Source organism: Prunus mume, linkage group LG2 (assembly GCF_029339155.1).
Source record: "Prunus mume cultivar Tortuosa linkage group LG2, ASM2933915v1, whole genome shotgun sequence".
In the NCBI taxonomy this organism is placed as follows: Eukaryota; Viridiplantae; Streptophyta; class Magnoliopsida; order Rosales; family Rosaceae; genus Prunus; species Prunus mume.
This window is the reverse complement of record NC_142699.1, coordinates 14220136-14238144: the sequence shown is the minus strand read 5'-3', so window position 1 is coordinate 14238144 and position 18009 is coordinate 14220136. Positions and strand designations below refer to the sequence as shown.

General features: G+C 37.0%; 3 protein-coding genes across 6 annotated transcripts; all 3 read left to right on the top strand.

Moving 5' to 3' along the window:
* The first annotated feature begins 1447 nt into the window (after positions 1–1447).
* LOC103320882 (basic helix-loop-helix (bHLH) DNA-binding superfamily protein) lies at positions 1448–5494 on the top strand. 2 transcript variants are annotated; one of them, XM_008222626.3, is made up of 8 exons: positions 1448–1590; positions 1709–1868; positions 2425–3193; positions 3702–3830; positions 3913–3978; positions 4060–4125; positions 4789–4848; positions 5058–5494. In XM_008222626.3, exons 2-8 carry the CDS (start codon positions 1738–1740, stop codon positions 5211–5213), a joined length of 1377 nt encoding a protein of 458 aa, XP_008220848.1. In that variant the 5' UTR covers positions 1448–1590; positions 1709–1737; the 3' UTR covers positions 5214–5494. The 2 variants fall into 2 exon arrangements, with proteins under 2 accessions (XP_008220848.1, XP_008220849.1); XM_008222627.3 differs by having other exon boundaries at positions 1551–1868; positions 4060–4119.
* Positions 5495–7653: 2159 nt separating this feature from the next.
* On the top strand, positions 7654–12333 carry LOC103320881 (bifunctional nuclease 1). Of its 2 annotated transcripts, XM_008222623.2 has the most exons (12): positions 7654–7781; positions 7968–8109; positions 8482–8799; positions 9049–9219; positions 9336–9385; positions 9547–9603; positions 9707–9772; positions 9948–10022; positions 10222–10340; positions 11535–11626; positions 11876–11931; positions 12109–12333. In XM_008222623.2, exons 3-11 carry the CDS (start codon positions 8499–8501, stop codon positions 11926–11928), a joined length of 984 nt encoding a protein of 327 aa, XP_008220845.2. In that variant the 5' UTR covers positions 7654–7781; positions 7968–8109; positions 8482–8498; the 3' UTR covers positions 11929–11931; positions 12109–12333. The 2 variants fall into 2 exon arrangements, with proteins under 2 accessions (XP_008220845.2, XP_088901604.1); XM_089045478.1 differs by lacking the exon at positions 7654–7781 and having other exon boundaries at positions 7798–8109.
* A 1027-nt stretch (positions 12334–13360) lies between these two features.
* On the top strand, positions 13361–18003 carry LOC103320880 (phosphatidylinositol/phosphatidylcholine transfer protein SFH8). Of its 2 annotated transcripts, XM_008222622.2 has the most exons (14): positions 13361–13687; positions 14067–14364; positions 14511–14610; positions 14745–15011; positions 15126–15203; positions 15329–15430; positions 15527–15576; positions 15667–15766; positions 15859–15957; positions 16070–16183; positions 16436–16568; positions 16743–17146; positions 17533–17607; positions 17722–18003. In XM_008222622.2, exons 1-14 carry the CDS (start codon positions 13654–13656, stop codon positions 17740–17742), a joined length of 1875 nt encoding a protein of 624 aa, XP_008220844.2. In that variant the 5' UTR covers positions 13361–13653; the 3' UTR covers positions 17743–18003. The 2 variants fall into 2 exon arrangements, with proteins under 2 accessions (XP_008220844.2, XP_088901603.1); XM_089045477.1 differs by lacking the exon at positions 15329–15430 and having other exon boundaries at positions 13362–13687.
* Positions 18004–18009: the final 6 nt, after the last annotated feature.

Below are 18009 nucleotides of genomic sequence, written 5' to 3'. Positions count from 1 at the left end.
AAAAAGTAGAGACCAGTCATATTGACCAACCAACTATAACAAGCAACTGTACTGTCGTTGAACCTACACATAAATGAAAATCTCCCCATCTCTTTTTGGGACCAGCCATTCCTCACTCAGTAAAGTATAATTAAATTATTATTATTATTATTATTATTTCTCGGTTATTCTGATGACCGATCTTTGATTACTTGAACTACTCCTAATTCCTCCAAGGAGATTAATTTGATGTCGTTCGGGTATGAACACAAGGGCCACAAGCGCACATGCATTACTATATATAGATATTGTCAAGATAAAAAGATAGCCTGCTTCATTCAAAAATTCACACAAGTAAAGCTTGGCTAGATATGTTTGTGGCTTTTGGTAGCTAGGAGTACTATTTCTATTTGTGATGAATGATAGAAGTCTGCGTTCAACGTAGATATGCTTGCTGATGGCACAAGGGTTCACATCAAATGCTTAATTTGTGTCTGCGTGTGCATCTGAAACACCGAAAAGAAAGGGTTGCAATCATCGTCCTCTATTGTCCCTCTTGAAGATTACCATGCCCAACATGTACGTGCACTTTAATTAATGGACGGAAGTGATGTTCACCACCGAAAACCCAAGGAGAGATTTTACCAAAAAGCAAATAATTCATGATAAGCAATACTGATTGCCACGACAATACTGACAGCATACACAAACTCATAAGCGATTTAGAGAAGAGTACATCATCCACTCGCATACAGATTTTCTTAGCAAATTTGCATTAATATTGAATGCATTTTCAGAACTAAACCATCCATAGTGGTCTGGAATATGCTTGTTAATCAACGTGCCTAGGTGAAAAAGTTAAGCATACCGGTCTGGAATATGTTTGTTAATTAATGTTTAATCATATTTAATCTCTTTTTATAGAACTAAACCATCCATAGTGGTGTCCTAATAATTAATAATTTTCTATATATTTATTTTATGATACAAAACTTGAGCTTAATTAGCATTTCATTGGATAGAATTGGATTGATCGCATTCACTCGATAGAACTGGAGAGTAGTTCACTGCAGAGAAGTTCTATTTGCTACTTATACCCACCATTCCAAATGAGAGAAATCTCCTGTTTGCTACTTATACCCCACCATTGCAAATGGGATATATACATAAACATCCTTGGACATGTGGGGTTGAGAGAGAGAGAGAGGGTAAAGCGTGTGGTTACCATCATTTCTCTTCTGAGACCTGGTTGACAGCCTTGGGATTGAAGGCAGGGATTTTAATCATGCGTAGAGGAAGTATATAATCATCCGCCTGTAATTGCAGAGAGAGTGCAAAAAGAAATATATATATATATATATATATATATATATATATATAGCTAGGTAGAGGAGAGAAAAAGAAAGAGAGAAAGCCTGAAAAGAAAATAAAAAACAAATTAAAGTCAGAGAGAGAGAGGTATGGAGATGAATAATAAGTACTCACGCTCTCTCTTTCTTTCTTTCTTTCTTTTCAAGGCTACTTTAATCAATACATAAGGATTTGTAAGCTTGAAAGAGTAAAGAGGAAACTGAGAAAAGTGGCTGGCTTAGCTAAAAGCAACCACCAAAGGTATGCGGGTGTCACAACCTGAACTGGGTTTTCTTTGAATTGTGTGAGAGATTCCTGGAGCAAAGCTAGTTACTTACTTAATTAATCTTAATTTATTGCTTATCTTGGGATTTTCAAGCTTTTTCGAAAACATTTATATCATTGTATATGGAGTCTGCAAATCTCCATCACCAACATCACCAGCTCCAAGAGAATCTTGTTGGGTCTTCTTCTTTAGCAGCTACCCCATCTTGCTATGCAGTTGGAACCAAGCATGCTTGGACCCCTTCTGCCACTCTGTAAGTCTCACTCCTCTCTCTCTCTCTCTCTGAGCATTCAATAATTAATGAACATTTGGCTGTTCATAAATGCAGTGCTTTAGAAAATTTGGAATTTTTTTTTATTGTTTCTTTAATCTTTTTTCTATTTTGATTTGATGTTCATATCAGTCAGGAACTGCATGCTGAGATGACAACCAGAAATTTGCTTCTCTGTTAGCTTCTTGTTAATTATGAAAATGTTTCAAATAGGTTCAAGCTGTTTCCAGTTGGAATATTGCTTTGGAATTTAAATCATTAAAGTTCACGATGAAATGTACAAATATATACTTGCACCAGTGTGTGTATATATATATATATATATATATATAATATAAACTTCATGCACGCCATAAATAATTAATGAAGAATAAAAACTTAAATATTTATCAACAATTTTGTTGTTGAATTGAATGAAACAAAAAAAAATTAATGAGAAAAGGGGGCACTAGTAGCTGACCCCCCTTTTAATTTGGAATTAATATTTATGTATTTTTATTTTCTCATGAATAGTGTTCATTACATTTAAATTGTGCAGGAGCAGTAGTGGTAACTCATCAAATTCAGGCTTGGATCCCCTCAACAGTTCCATGGTACCTGACTTGGGCTTTCACTGGCTCACCAATATTACTAGTGAGCATCAGTCTCCCCATGACCTTGCTAAAATTAAGGAAGAGCTCACTTCATCATCCTCCTCAGATCATCATCACCATCATCATAATTCCTTCCCAAAATTAACAGAAATGCTGACCAGCGCCCCCGCGTCGACTAGTATAGATCACGATCAGTATTACCAATTTATGAAGAACGAGGAAAAAGACCAATTGATCATGAATGACCTCAGTGAGAAGCTCTTGCTCAAGACTTTGTCTTCTGGCTGTCAAATCAACAGTATTATCAATCCTCATCACCACCAAATTTCATCAGCTGGAGAGTTTTACTCAAATGATCATCATCATCATCTACTCCACAATTCTAATCTAATTGGAGGCGTGCCGCCGGGGATGCCTAGCAGATCAGGAGGCCACTTCAGCCAAATTTATCCAAGCATAAATGTTTCCAACTTGAACCGGTCGTTGTCTTCGTCGTCAATCTCAAGCTCTAGCTTGGACATGAACTTGCAGGCCATGGATCTCTTAGGCGCTTCTGCAAGATTTAGTACCGGGACTAGTAGTAGTTTTAGCACTCAGCCTAATTCACATGATACCCTTGGCTTATACAAGGAAACGCATGATTCGTTTGCTACTCTTCAACAGATGCATCAATCAACTGACCCTCAGAGGCTATCGTGCGGCAATAATAATAAGGTATGTTTTCCTCTCTTCTTAACCTAGCTAGTCAAACCAGCTGCATACATTTTATTTTAAATAATAGTTTTTACTCTGCACATTCCACTAATTAATTATGTGTAGTTAATAATTCATGGTATACATATAAATTTGAACCCTAATAATCATGTAAAATAGCTTAATTGAAATGGATATGCGAGAGTCTTATGCAATTGCTAAATTATTAATAAAGCATATATCATTGTGGCAATTTGCTAAACAAAATTATTAATAATCAGAAGTTACTTTTCTATTTAGGTTTAGGAAAAATAAATCCAAAATTCAAAAGTTAATACACTTTATTCTAAAATCTTTATTTGCTTATATAGCATCAAAAGAAAATGTAGAGCCTTCCCTTTTTGCAACATTGGGGGTAGCTTCAACTTTATACAATGTGTGTTGTGTGCATCTCCTTTTTTCAGAAGGCTTTTCTTTTCTTTTCTTTCTTTCTTTCAAGTACTGAATTTTGGTCTTTTGGAATTCAAAGATATCATCTTTCGACAATGAAATAACAGAGGTGAAGCGACCCGGCAGTTCGATCGAGCCAAAGGTAAATCAAGCAACTGCACCAAAGAAATCGCGATTGGAGTCGCGCACTGCATGCCCACCCTTTAAGGTGCCAAATTAACCTTGTGATAAATTAAGCTGAAAATTAATTTCTTTGATGTGTACCGTAACAGTTTTTGGCATTTGTGCAGGTTAGGAAGGAGAAATTGGGAGATAGAATCGCAGCTCTTCAGCAATTGGTGGCACCCTTTGGAAAGGTAAATATTGAAAAAAGAACACTTGCATTTTCTCTTTTTAATGTGTTTCAGTTCAATTTAATTACTAATTTTATATTGCAGACAGACACAGCATCCGTTCTGATGGAGGCTATCGGATACATCAAATTCCTTCAAAACCAGGTCGAGGTATTTCCGTGTTTTAATCTTAATCATGCTTTAATTTAGAGATCAAATAATAATGTCGAGACCACACCACACGTGACGAATTAAGGTACGGAGATGCTTTCTACAATAGAAACCCAACTGTCCTACTTTGAAGCATTTCGTACGTACGTTGATCAACATGTGTATGGCGCTAGCCGCTAGGGTTTTCCTTTGGCATGCTTTTCAAGTTTTGACCTTATCTCCACTATCAATTTCTTGAAGTGAACTTTCCCAAGACGTATCTTATATATAGTCCGGGACGTACTGAAGCATATACAAATGATCATGTCTCTGGTCTGGTCTTGTCATGCCCATGTGGCTCGTTTGGATTGAACTAGGAAGATAAATAACGAGAGATGAAGAAGAAGATAAATTAGTCTCATCAATCTCCTAAAGGAACAAAAAGGAAACAACTTTCGTCACTCACGACATTCATTCTTGTCTGGCCTCTGGTCTTATCTTAATTTGAACTTGGGATCTAAATCACTATTTCAACAAGAACATCTCCCGCTCGATTGATACTATGATAGGATGCTTGATAGAAAGGGGAAGACTACTTTCAATTATTGAAGCAAATTCAATTTTCTGCTTGTGCTTTATAAGGATATAGTTTTTTTATATTCATTTTACACGTTTTGTGTGCAGACCCTAAGCGTCCCATATATGAAGTCATCACGCAACAAATCCTGTAAAACAATGCAAGGGGTAAGAATTATTGAGATATCCGTACCAACAATAATGTCGTGATTTCATCAGTCTAATCATATGATTTACATGCCTGAATATTGTTGCAAAATAGTATTTTGTTTTGTTCACCCTACATACGTCTTGCTTGTGAAAAATGTTGTTGTATTTCATGGCTAAATTGATTTTCTTAATTAGTTTAAATGACGCATTGCTAACCATGATTTCAGGGTGTGACAGAGATCAATGGAAATGACGAAACAAAACGAGATCTCAGAAGTAGAGGATTGTGCCTCGTCCCTTTGTCGTGCATGTCTTATGTGACAAGTGACATTGGTGAGGGTGGAAGCATTTGGCCAGCGCCTAACTTTGGGGGAGGGACTTAACATTAATGTTATATTTTACTTGATCATATAAGTTAAGAGTATTGGGCAAATTAAATATTGGCTTATTCTTCTAAGTCCATGCTAGTGAAATCTTCGTCCCCTCCAAAGTTTAATGGAGCAAATTTGGTCATCCTGCCAACAATTCCAGAATGGACCAAGTTTGATCCATTAACAATTCATGTGTATCATTTATAGATATTCTGGCATTTAGGGGATCTTCTTTCACGTAATTTATGTACTCAATTTTTCGATCAATAAAAGTTTAACTAAGCATTTCGATTGATTTTGGACACTTTTTTTTTTTCTTTTCGAAGTTTCAATTCATTGCAAACCCCTTCAGGAACAGATGACGATGCAAAGAAAGCCGGGCAAAAATTTGGACACTATTTTGCACATGTCCCAGTCCCTTGTTATAGAATTCTTGTTATAATGTAATTGTACATGATATGCTCCAACCCGCCTGGCCCTGTGGGGGAAAGGTCTATTTGATAAAGTCAACTTACACCCAGAGCTCCATTTAGGTTTCAGGCCCAATTTTGCCCCTCAAAGACGTCCGGCGGGACCATGTCTTTTTCGTTTTAGATGCCTTCCACTGTTTGGTGTTTTGTCACCGCCGTTGAAATTTTTTGTATTTTTCAAAATTAATAATAACAAAACGTATTTTGAGGTTGATAAAAAATAGATTGAGAGTAAAGAGTCCGGTAGGACTAGGGACCATAGGTGCCATGCCTTGTTTGAACGTGAAGAAGTTGCATATCTACTTTCCAATGAGAGGCCAATAGTTTGTCGACTTGTGGAAGGCCTCCCTGCATACAATTCCAACTACTCTCTACCTCCATATTTTTGTCAAAGGTTCTAACTTCTATCATGGTTTACTCAGGAAGATGACAATATTGGCTTCTGGGGACCATCTTTGATCTATTTTCTTTTGCGTTTTGTGTTTGCCTCTATTTTGAGGGTGGAGAGAAGGATGCCTTGGGCTTTAATGAGTATGAAATTTACCCTTAACCTTTATATCTCCAGTAGAATCATCTCTTTATCCTACATTTTATTCAAAAATTTAATTATAAATTAAAGCATTAACAAAAATGTCTTATATTTGAAATTTTAATTAAGTGTTAGACTACCTCTGATGACATAATGGAATATTAGTAAGAATATCCCACACTTAAGGCTACATGTAGAATCACCAACTCTCATCTCTATTCTAGTTTAGACTATAACTTATATTAAAATATATATTGGTAATAAAGTCACATAATTTTAAGATGAAACGTCTATCATATGTTTCGGGTAACGTCATTTGGTAGGCTAACCCCAAGTAAAAGTTCGCATAAATTAGGGGCAAGTTGCTTTCATTCATTTATGTAGCAGATTAATTATATTATTGTGAGTTGTCTCTTAATTAATCGTTTACTTTTTGAAACTAACAATAGTTACAACAACGTCTAAAAAACAACTCGGTGACGTTTCCACGTTTCAGCCACTCACTTGATCAGCGTGAACAGTTACAGAATGATAATCTATTGGAACAGGATCTTCATATATAGCTGTAAATAGTGGCTGATTCTGGCATTATGCAAATATTATAATGGGATTTATTGTAGGTCGCTTTGTTTTGAAGCTGGAAGCCATTGACACGGACATGATTTTCATGTAGTATGTGACAAGAAGAGCCATTGTCTTCGTGTTTTGAATCAGCACACTGTAATTGAATGGTAATTGCCAGATCACCATCTCAAGCCACGTCAAAACAAATTGCCAGCTGCTTTTTGACTATTCTCAGTGTTTTTTTTTCCCTAAAATTTTAAAATGAAAAATTACTCGTAATAAATTATTTAGTAAATTTCAATAAATCAAGAGTAGCAAAAAACACGAATCTAATCAATACATCCCACATAAGAATATTTTTTGGTCGGAATCCCACATAAGAATCTAACTGCCACTTTTTTCTTACCCCACAAATACACATGATGTTTGTCTGGCTTTGGGCTCCAACAAGTTACTTTTTACTGGCGAAGCTGCCATTTGTATAGCCCAAAAAGAAGAGAATCGAACTGCAATCACGATTCACAAAGGAAAAATCATATTGCGGCCCGAGTGTAAACAAAAGGAAAAAAGAGGAGTAAAAACAAAGGGTTCCGAGTGAAATCCACACACTGATATTTTGAGGAAGAAAACAGAATTTTGATATTTTTGAGAGAGAGAGAGGAGCCTTATCCAGATCCCTCCTGGAGCAGGAACACACGTGGCAGTCAGGTGAGTAATATTGATCTCGTCGACCGCCGGCACTGTTGCACCTGTCATTCTACGCTCGCAGCCGCTACTTTCACTCAGACCGGTATTATCCACTTCGGTCAAAGGTCACAAATACCCTCCTTCATTTGACCAATCAGCTTCTTTTCCGAAGGGGATAGAACCGTAATTTTGAAAACGTAGTTGATTCATCATGTTGCACTTCAAGCATTTTAAATTTATATTTATCTTTGTACAATACAATTATACGAAGGAAGAATCTCTTATCTTCTCCCCCATCTCTCAGTCTCTTATATGTGATCCTCCTTGTCGGTAATTTCTCCAATTTTCTTCAATCCAAACAAGCTTCAATTGCTTCATCTATAAGCTTTCTCTCACTTCCCCTTTTTTTTCCTTATTTTTTTTTTCTTCCGATCATTCGATCGCAAGCTTTATTCGATTCAGATCTTTGAGGATTTTGCGTTAATTTCATACTCATCGTCAATCGCTTTCCTTCAGGAAATTAATTTATCGGAATCGGATTCCGGAATCCGTGAAAATTTATGCAGCATCGGTGAGACAAAAGCTCCGGAAAACGGAAGGGTGAGAAAGCTTTGATCGGTGATTAAAGACTTCTGACCATCGATCTTTTTTTTGAAAGGTAGAGGCTTTTCAAGGCCTTAAGGTCTGATTTTGGTTCTGATCTGGTTTCATATCTGTGATTGATGCTCTCTAACACTTCCAGCTGACTATTTGGTGATTGAAACTTAAAAGAGAGAGAGAGAGAGAGAGTGAGTGAGTGAGAGTGGATTTTAATTTTTATTGTTAATTGTATCATTTTAACTACACTAAATCATGATTTAATTATCAAATCATAGATTAACATATCAATAGCTAACATATCCTCGTTTCATGGTAATCAAACATGGGGAATTTATCGAAATATGCTGAAAAGAGAATCACTCTTTCAATTTCATATATTTTCTCGGTAACCAAACAGCACTTCATCTTTATTTTATTTATTTTGTGGTAGATTTTGGAGAAGGTACGATGGTTTCTTTGCAAGGGCCAGTAATTTGCCCCACTGTTCGCGCTAAGCAATCGGGGTATGACACTGTGCCAGTGGTAGGCCCTTTGGTGAAGGCTAGGCTTCTTAGAAGTGAATTATGTAGATTCAGAGGGGTCAGCGGTTGCATGACAAAGGCGGGTTTTGTTTCTCGCCCTCAAAATGCACGAAAATGCACAAGAGTGCATTGCACTTTCAGTTCTTCATCAAATGGTAATGGAAGTATGGCCGAGAATTTCAATGAAAATGATGAAGATTATGTCAACTCCAGTGTACTTGAAGCCGGTACGCTATGCCATCGGCACCTCATTTTTTGTAACCGCTAATTCCAGCTTAGAATTGTAATCATGAATCGTTAGAATTTAGCGCTTAATGCCATAACATAAAAAATTCTTAGCAGTCTGTTTCTTGTGGCATAAATATGGTGGCAACAGTGGTCGTGATATTACTATAATTTTGTTTCCTGATTTTGTGTACTGTTATTTCCTATGAACCGTTGAATGATAAGTGTTTTGCCTTTCGTTTTTGGTGTAGTTGAGGTGAAGAGTGGAATTGATGGATTCATGATCAAAATGAGGGATGGTAGGCACATGAGGTGTGTCCATAACAACCCTCAGGGGGGCCATCTTCCTGATTATGCTCCACATCCTGCAATTGTATTGAAGATGGAAGATGGGACTGGTCTTCTTCTCCCAATAATTGTTTGTATGTTAATAGTGAACGACTACTCTCTAATATTACGAATTTTGTATTTTGGAATTTACACCCAAAATCTCTGTAACTTTATGTCAATTTGAAGTTGGGTTTACCTTTGATTGCAGTGGAGATGCCCAGTGTGTTGCTCATGGCAGCAGTGCGCAATGTTCCAATTGTATGGTTGCTCTTCCTCTCGTCCTTCCATTTGAATTAAGATTTTGTTTTTGTTTTTCTTTCTGGGTTTGTTGAGCTGGCAAAATTAGATTTCGTCAGCATATTGGATTTGCATACGAGAGGAATTCTAAAAATCTATAATTCTTGGTATTTGGTTTCCAGGCTAGGCCAACAATGTATCAAGTGGTCAGGGAGATGATTGACAAGATGGGTTATGAGGTATGTGCGATATTTTCTTCTGTTACAATATAATAAGTCTTGTCTGTTACACATGCATTCTTCATGATCTTGTATTGTAATTTTGTGTTTTCCATATCTGCAGGTCCGACTTGTCAGAGTCACCAAGAGAGTACATGAGGCGTATTTTGCTCAGTTATACCTCAGAAAGGCATATACCTACTCTTCATTTGGATTATTTTTTATTGTCATAGTTTATTATTAATATTCCTATTATATTATTGTCATCATTTTTTTTGTTTGGGGGGGGGGGGCTGCATTACTTCTGGAGCATCAAATTTTAAGTGGTTAGTGGTATGGTGACACTCTGTTAGAAGTGATTACAGGCTGGTAGTGAGACAGAGTGTGTCAGCTTCGACCTTCGGCCTTCAGATGCGATCAACATTGCTGTAAGATGCAAGGTACACTGATTGTGCTGCTTAAGATATCTACTTTCTGAATCTTAGATGTGAGCTTGCTTATAATAAATTACCTACTAATTTCTTTGAACCTTTAGAATGTTCAGAAATCTGGGAATGTAGTAATTTACAAGTGTATTAAGGCCCCAAATAGTTGGTAACAGTTTAGTGATAAACAGTATCCTTTTCACATTCTGTGCAGGTTCCCATACAAGTCAACAAGTACCTGGCATATAGTGATGGAATGAGAGTTATCGAATCTGGAAAGGTCTCAAGTCATGCCCCTGCTTCAGATGGTTTATTATTTACTGAGCTGGATCGGTGAGTTTTGAATGTCCTAGATATGTATCTTTTTTTCTATCTCGAAGGGATTATTCTGGAGTTGAATTTGTGAAGCTTGTCTTGGAAGGGGAATGCTAACAACTTTCTCTCTAACATTTTCCTTTGGGCATTCTCTTTTTTCCTAATGACATGTGACACTTCTCTCTCACTCAAAACAATATTTTCAATTTTAAAAAAACGTTAAATTGTATTTCCATATATACCCTTGACAGAAACTAAAAAGTCAAAAATCCTTTGAGTTTTCACAGCCCGAACAGACCCTTTGCTTCCAAAATCATGAAAGTTCAAACACTTTTTTTTTTTAAATAAACAAAGCCAAATAAAAATAGAAAATATTGCTTTGATGGTGAGATTTGAGAAATAAAATAAAAATTGTTCAATTACAAACAACTGGGAAAGAGGTGGTGGGAAGGTGGGGGGAATCTTTGGACTGTGGGGGGCTGTTGGTTAAGGATGAGGGAGATGTTGTTTGGTGGTAATGACGGGGAGAGGAAGTGGGTTTCTTTCATGTGCTTGTTTGGGTACTGGTCATGGGTCATTGCTGGGTATAGTGTTTGTTTTGGGGAGAAGTGGGGAGGTAGAAGAAGGGTTGTTGGGCGCTGCAAAGGATAGAGAAAGGATTGAGAGTGTGATTGAGAGAGAATATATTTTAAATTGAAGAAATTAGGGAAGTCAATATATTTAAATTAACTATTTCATTTAATAAGGGTAAATTTGGAAAATAAAAACTAGCTTATTTGATTATTAATGACATAATTTTAAGTGTAAATAAGGTGACATGTTATGACAAGAAGGAAGAAGGTGCAAAAGAGAAGGTTAGAGAGAAGGTTGCTAGCATTCTCCGTCTTGGAATGTGGTTTGGATCCCAAGGTTCATTTGACTTTATAAAGTGCATTTATTTGGGCTTGAATGAGCTGTTAAGGGAATGCAATCTGACTGTGATCAGATGATGTAACAGTTGCCTATGGTATACTTAAATGCTTGTTCAGTCTTTTTGAAATTCACGTAGAAAGGTGTTTGAAATCTATGCATATTCCAATTTGCTAGAAGAGGTTGATTGATGGTTAAGATTAGTGTCTGCATTGCATTATAATCTGAGCAAGATAGAACTGTCCTCTAAATTCATCTTTCAATGAAATAGAGGATGCTAATTGAAACTTTATATGGTTTCAGGCCGAGTGGTCAACCATGTGTTGAAACAAAGGAGTTTAATCTTGTGCGCAACATGCTAATTGCTGCAGTTGAGGAACGCTATAGAGATGCTGGTAAGTATGTTTTACCTATCGAGGGTAAATATCTTTTGTGAGGGGAAATGTTCTGTGATGTTACTTTATTTTGTTGCCTGCTAGTCATGGGACTATTAGGTAGCCCTTAGCCAGTTAAAGTCACCATTTTTCTGTGTCAGTATGGTTGGGTGCTCATTATTGTTGCAAGTCGTTAGTTGTTTGTTTGTGTATTTGTGCCAAAGTTGTTGGAGCTTTTCAATCTCATTTGTTTTTCATCTTCACTTGCAGCTCAGTGGAGGGACAAACTCCTCCAACTTCGTGCTAGAAGGAACTTGGCGTAACGGGTAAGAAGCTCGCTATCATTACCAAATTATTAGTTAAAACTTTGAAACATAACTGCAAGACTCTCTACCCTCCCTAGTGACTAGTGAGAGAAGAAAAAAAATATTCATTGTGGATTATCAGTTTATTATTTTCAATTTTTCTGAAGAAAATACTGTTATGTTTTATTCCTTTTTCAGCTTCTGTTCTAGAGGTTTAAAAATTGTACATAGACACCATTCTTCGAAAGTTGATAAGCTCGCCTACAGCAGTCACTCACCGTGCATCCCTGCTCTGCTCCTTATGTATAATGTAAAAAGTCTGTGAATATAATATGATATATATATGTATAGTATTGATAAACTTTATTGGAAATGTAATGGCACTTGTCAGTTTTCAGCTAATTATCCGGTTACTTAATTGAATTGTTGTCGTCTGATTTATTGCATGGCATGGCATGGGCGATCCATGCCAACCAAGTTATAGCATGATTGCTGGATCGGATGCTTTAATTTTTTCGCAAGCATAATGTTTTCATTCAAGTTCAAACTGATGTGATGTATTGACGTCCTGCAAATGGCAATGGCTGGTTCTACAGTGCCAAAAGTCTCTCCATTGTTTCTTTCAATGTATGCAAATCTCACAAAGGCTCCATATGTAGAAGTTTGGATTTTAAGTTAACAGATGGCTCACTGAGGAAATCAATCCCTCCGCCAAAAAAATTTGTATATGACAGAGATGACATTATTTTGCAACTAATAATGCTCCGTCTCCGTCATGCATAATAAGAATTTCACATTGCAATATCATGCATAATAAGAATTTGCATCACATTGCAAAATGTATTTGGGTGAGGATGGCAAAACAATTCTGTATTCTTGACATGCAATGCAAGTTCTTCTCCTCATCCACAGGATATTTTTGGATTTATCAAATAATTAATACATGGGGTGGGGATATCATATCGCACTGTCACCAACCAACCATGGCATTTTTGGCGTTCAGTGCCCTAACGTACCAACGTTATGATAAAAAGAAGAAACGTGAAAAAGAAGGAAAAAGGGGATAATTCACGCTGCTCTTTATTTAGCTACACGCGTCATGATTTTGCTGTTCTGAGATAATTAATCAGAGTGCTTATAGGTTTCATCATAACGCAATCTCTCAAATTATAATTATGCCGTCCGCTAATAAAATTATTAAGGCTCCTCGCAACATAAATTTTAGCACTAATAATAGCTTCCGTTGATGAGCAGACATCAGACGTTAACATAATTAATTAATGGGCCCCTTAATTAATTTCATAAATTCTATTGATCTCTTGAAAAGAAGGAAAAAGAAGAGACCAACCGCCGTAACGCCGTTGTGAAATTCCCGCCAAGTCTGACGCAAAGCAAGGGCATGTGGCGCATATATAAACGGGATATAATACGTCACCGTCATTTCCCGTGTTACACCCTTTTGGCTTCGGCTTTGGCCATTATCAATTAAATTCGATTTAAATCGTACGTTGGTTACGTGATACTAGCAATTTCATCATAAATTGGCTTTCTGTGGCTACAAATTTTTCTGTCTCAGTCTGAACTTTGTCGAGCTCAGAATCCTGAGGCCCCGAACAACATGAAGAGTCTCTGACTGTCTTCGACGTCAAATCCCCAATTCTGGTCTTGTTTTATCGCTTAGAATTAGAAATTTAGAAATAGGAACTCTTGCTTTTGCGTCTCAGCTCTCAGAACGTCACCACCATGTCCGGACCACTCGATCGATTTGCCAGGCCTTGTGAGTTCACTTTCTTTGACCCATTCCTATATTTTCTGTTCGTTAATTGTTTTCAATTCTCGCTTTCTATTCTTAAGACTTTTATGAAATTTTCCGTGTGGTTTAGTCATCCGGGATCTCTTTTGCGAGTTCTAGGGTTTTGAATTGTGTTTTTTTGGGGGGGGGGGGGCGGTGTTTTGAATTTTGCGTACTAGTCTCTAGGGTTTTGGGTGTGGCCCTCGTTTGTTCTTACATGCTTTGGGAGAGATACTTAAATTTTTTTATATCTTCGACTAGAATTGGATTGTTACATTGCTTGGTAACAAGATTTATGCTAAGATAAACGATGTTGATGGTAGCATTAGGACTTGATGATGGTAACTTTGTTAACGCTCTTTAGGTTTTGAGGGGTTCTCTAGCCATGACGAGAGAAAAGAAAGGAAGTCAGATTATGAGAATTCAGAGGACGATAGGAGGACTAGAATTGGGAACCTGAAGAAGAAAGCAATCGATGCGTCTAGTAAATTCAGACATTCTCTCAAGAAGAAAAGGAGGAAAAGTAGCAGTCGGCTCACTTCTGTTTCAATTGAGGATGTACGGGACGTTGAGGAGCTACGGGCTGTTGATGCATTTCGGCAGGCACTTATCTTGGAAGAATTGCTACCTCCAAGACTTGATGACTATCATATGTTGTTGAGGTATTCATTTTCCCTTTTTTCTTCAAAAACATAAGAGTAACGAAAAAGAAACAGAAGTTTTTTCCTGCAAAAAAATATTCAATATGGGAAGTTCGGTTTTTCTGTTTCCTTGTGTGGGTTCTTCCTGAGGAGTTATTCTGTTGCAGATTTTTGGTAGCAAGAAAGTTTGATATCGAGAAAGCAAAGCATATGTGGGCCAGCATGATTCAATGGAGGAAAGAATTTGGCACTGACACAATTTTGGAGGTAAATTTTCAACAGTTTCATGTAACTTAGATTTTCTTGCTCTGCAGTGCATACTTGACTCTTTGTTTCTTTAATGACGTTGGTATGCCACCCGTCAGCAGAAATAGTACTCACATTCTTACTTTTTCTTCTAGGATTTTGAGTTCAGTGAGCTGAATGAAGTTCTAAAGTACTACCCTCAATGTTATCATGGTGTTGACAAAGAGGGAAGACCTGTTTATATCGAAAGATTGGGGAAAGTTGATCCCAGTAAGCTCATGCAAGTGAGTTCTTTGGAACGGTATGTGAGATACCATGTGCAGGAGTTTGAAAGGAGTTTTGCCATTAAGTTTCCTGCCTGTTCTATTGCTGCGAAGAGGCATATAGATTCGAGCACAACAATTTTAGATGTTCAAGGCGTGGTATGCTTTCAATTGACATGATATTTATTTTGAATTGTGCTTGGAATTTTCAATGTTGGCATAATAGACTACATTAACGTTTTGGTTTGCTCCCTCAAATTGTGTACTTTTCAGGGTTGGAAAAACTTTACCAAGTCTGCCCGAGATCTCATGGTACGGCTGCAGAAGATTGATAGTGACAACTATCCTGAGGTATGCAGACTTGATAACTAATGCCATTTTAGCTTTCAATAATTGATGCCTTTTTCAATATATGTGGTAATTTTTATTAAATCCAATGAAGCATATCTTCTAATTTATCAATTCCGTATTTGCAGACACTTTGCCGAATGTTTATAATTAATGCTGGTCCTGGTTTTAGGATGCTCTGGCCTACAGTTAAAGCATTTCTTGATGCTAGAACAACTGCAAAAATTCATGTATGGTTGATGATACATCAGACCATTAGATGTTTCTATGGACTGAAGTTCTCAACAGGGTCAGCTGATATTTTTTTTCATTCTTCTTTTTTTCAGGTTCTGGGTAACAAGTACCAGAGCAAATTACTTGAAATAATCGATGCAAGGTGATTGATGCTTTTCTTTGTGGGTATGCGGGTTATTTATTGTTCAGTTGTCTTAACTATTAGATGTTGAAATATTTTGGCTCTTTTTAGTGAGTTGCCAGAATTTCTGGGTGGTAGCTGTACCTGTTCCAATCAGGGAAGTTGTATGAGGTCTGATAAGGGGCCATGGAATGACCCAAACATATTAAAGGTTCTGTTAGATGAATTATTATATTTGTGTCACTTTTTTTCTTCTTGAAACTGTGCTTTGTATGGCTTACATGTAATGATTTTTGCTTGCAGATGGTACTTAGTGGCGAAGCACAATGTTTCAGACAAATAGTTACAGTTTCTAACAGTGAGGGAAGGATAATTGCTTCTGATAAGCCACGTATTCCAATGGTACAGATTATTAGACCATCCTACTCTGTCTATAATGGATCTACATGTATTATTTTAGAATTGATCCAAAAAAATTCTTCCTTCTGATGCTATGTTTATATTGTTAATTCAGATAAGAAGTAGTGATACATCTACGGCAGAGTCGGGATCTGAAGTGGAAGAAATTGCTTCACCTAAAGCAACTAGGAGCTACATACAACCTAAGTTGACTCCTGTTTGTGAAGAAGTAAGTGTCTCTATTCAAACAATATCTGTCATTTGAGAATGTTCAGGAACATACGTCATTTGAGAATCCTTAGCAGGAAAAACATGTAGAACCAATCTAATAAATGTCATGAAAGGTTTTAGCATCACGTGCTTTATTAGCAATTACACGTGTGTTTGGCTTTGCTAAACACAGGAATCTTCTGCTGTAAATGTTCATATCATGTCATCTGAATTTTGAGCTCATTGATGGTATGCTTCAATGCTTGTTTAGGCTAGGGTTGTTGGTAAAGCAAGTAGCTCTGCTGGTTTGTCGGAGTACGATGAATACGTTCCCATGGTTGACAAGGCTGTGGATATTGGATGGAAGAAACCAGTCTTGCAACAAAATCCACTTACTTCTAGAGGTTTGGAATCTTAGTTATGCTTTCACTGTACCCTGTAATATAGCGTTATTTCTTTCTTGCCAGTAATTTAAAACACTTCTTATATTTACAAACACCCTGCTACTATAAGAGTTATGCTCTTTATTGGCAATAATCTCTCTCTCTCTCTCTCTCTCACATTGGAATACATTGCAGGGGCATCTTCACCAAGATCTGTGGGAAAAAAACCAGATGGAATCTTGGCTCATGTCTGGACTATGCTTGTGGCATTCTTTGTAGCCCTTGTTATGCTAATCCGATCTGTTGCATTACGGGCGACTAAGAAACTTCCAAACTCTGTTTTGGATTCTGCCCACAACATTCCTGACCTGACTGCTGACACAGTTCCCATGGAGGAACTCCGGCCTCCATCACCTGCTCCAGGGTTTAGCAAGGCAAACCTTCTCTCATCTGCTTTGCAGAAGCTTGATGAACTTGAGGAGAAGGTAGGCATGCTGCAAGCAAAGCCTTTTGAGATGCCTTATGAGAAAGTGGAGCTATTGAATGCTGCTGTTTGTCGTGTAGATGCGTTAGAAGCAGAGTTGATTGCCACAAAAAAGGTAATTTTGTCTCTCATTTGATAATCGTTTGTTTGTGCCGATTTATCAACAGTTGTGATTCATTGCTTGTTTTTACCTCTGAAAATAACTGGTGTACCAACATGGTTGACTGAAATGTAGATATACAATATTCACTAGTTACAACTACAGGTCTAAATATGATTTCACTAGTTCTCTCCATTTCCTGAATCCTTTTTTTTTTCTTATGAATCAATCTAGATTTTTTGTCAAGTATACATTTGGCATTATATGTTAACAAGGGTTATATATGCCTATCTTTTGATATTTGCATATTTTGGTCAGTTTATATATTCATCTTTGTTATTTCTTGCATTTTTCGATCATTTTGATGATTTAATTGTGATTTCATGCTTCTTCCTGACTAGGCTCTGCATGAAGCTCTAATGAAGCAGGAAGAACTTCTTGCATATATAGACAGGCAAGAACAGGCCAAGCTTCGGGTTAGTTAAAGATTTTGCTCCTTCAACTGTAGTTGAAAGATTTAATCAATGCAGGCTTTTCTATATTTTGCGAATGAAACTGAAATTTTGCCCGTCTCCGTTGGTATGAAACAGAAAAAAGGGTGTTGCTGGTGAAGAGTCTGTTTCAAGAGGACTTGCGTGGTGATATGGTGGCTATCTTTGCTTGTTATGTTTAAAATATATTTTCGATATACCAAGTTTGTCTTCCAGAGGTGCTGCTGTTTCTGTTTATAAGCTTCCTTGTACGCGTTATAATGTTGTAAATAATGAAGAGTATTGTACAACACTCCTCAAGGTCTTCTGCCTGCGCATGCGCAATGACTCTCTAATTTATTTTGATACTGTAGTTATAATATGGAGAAATTCACCACGAAATATGTT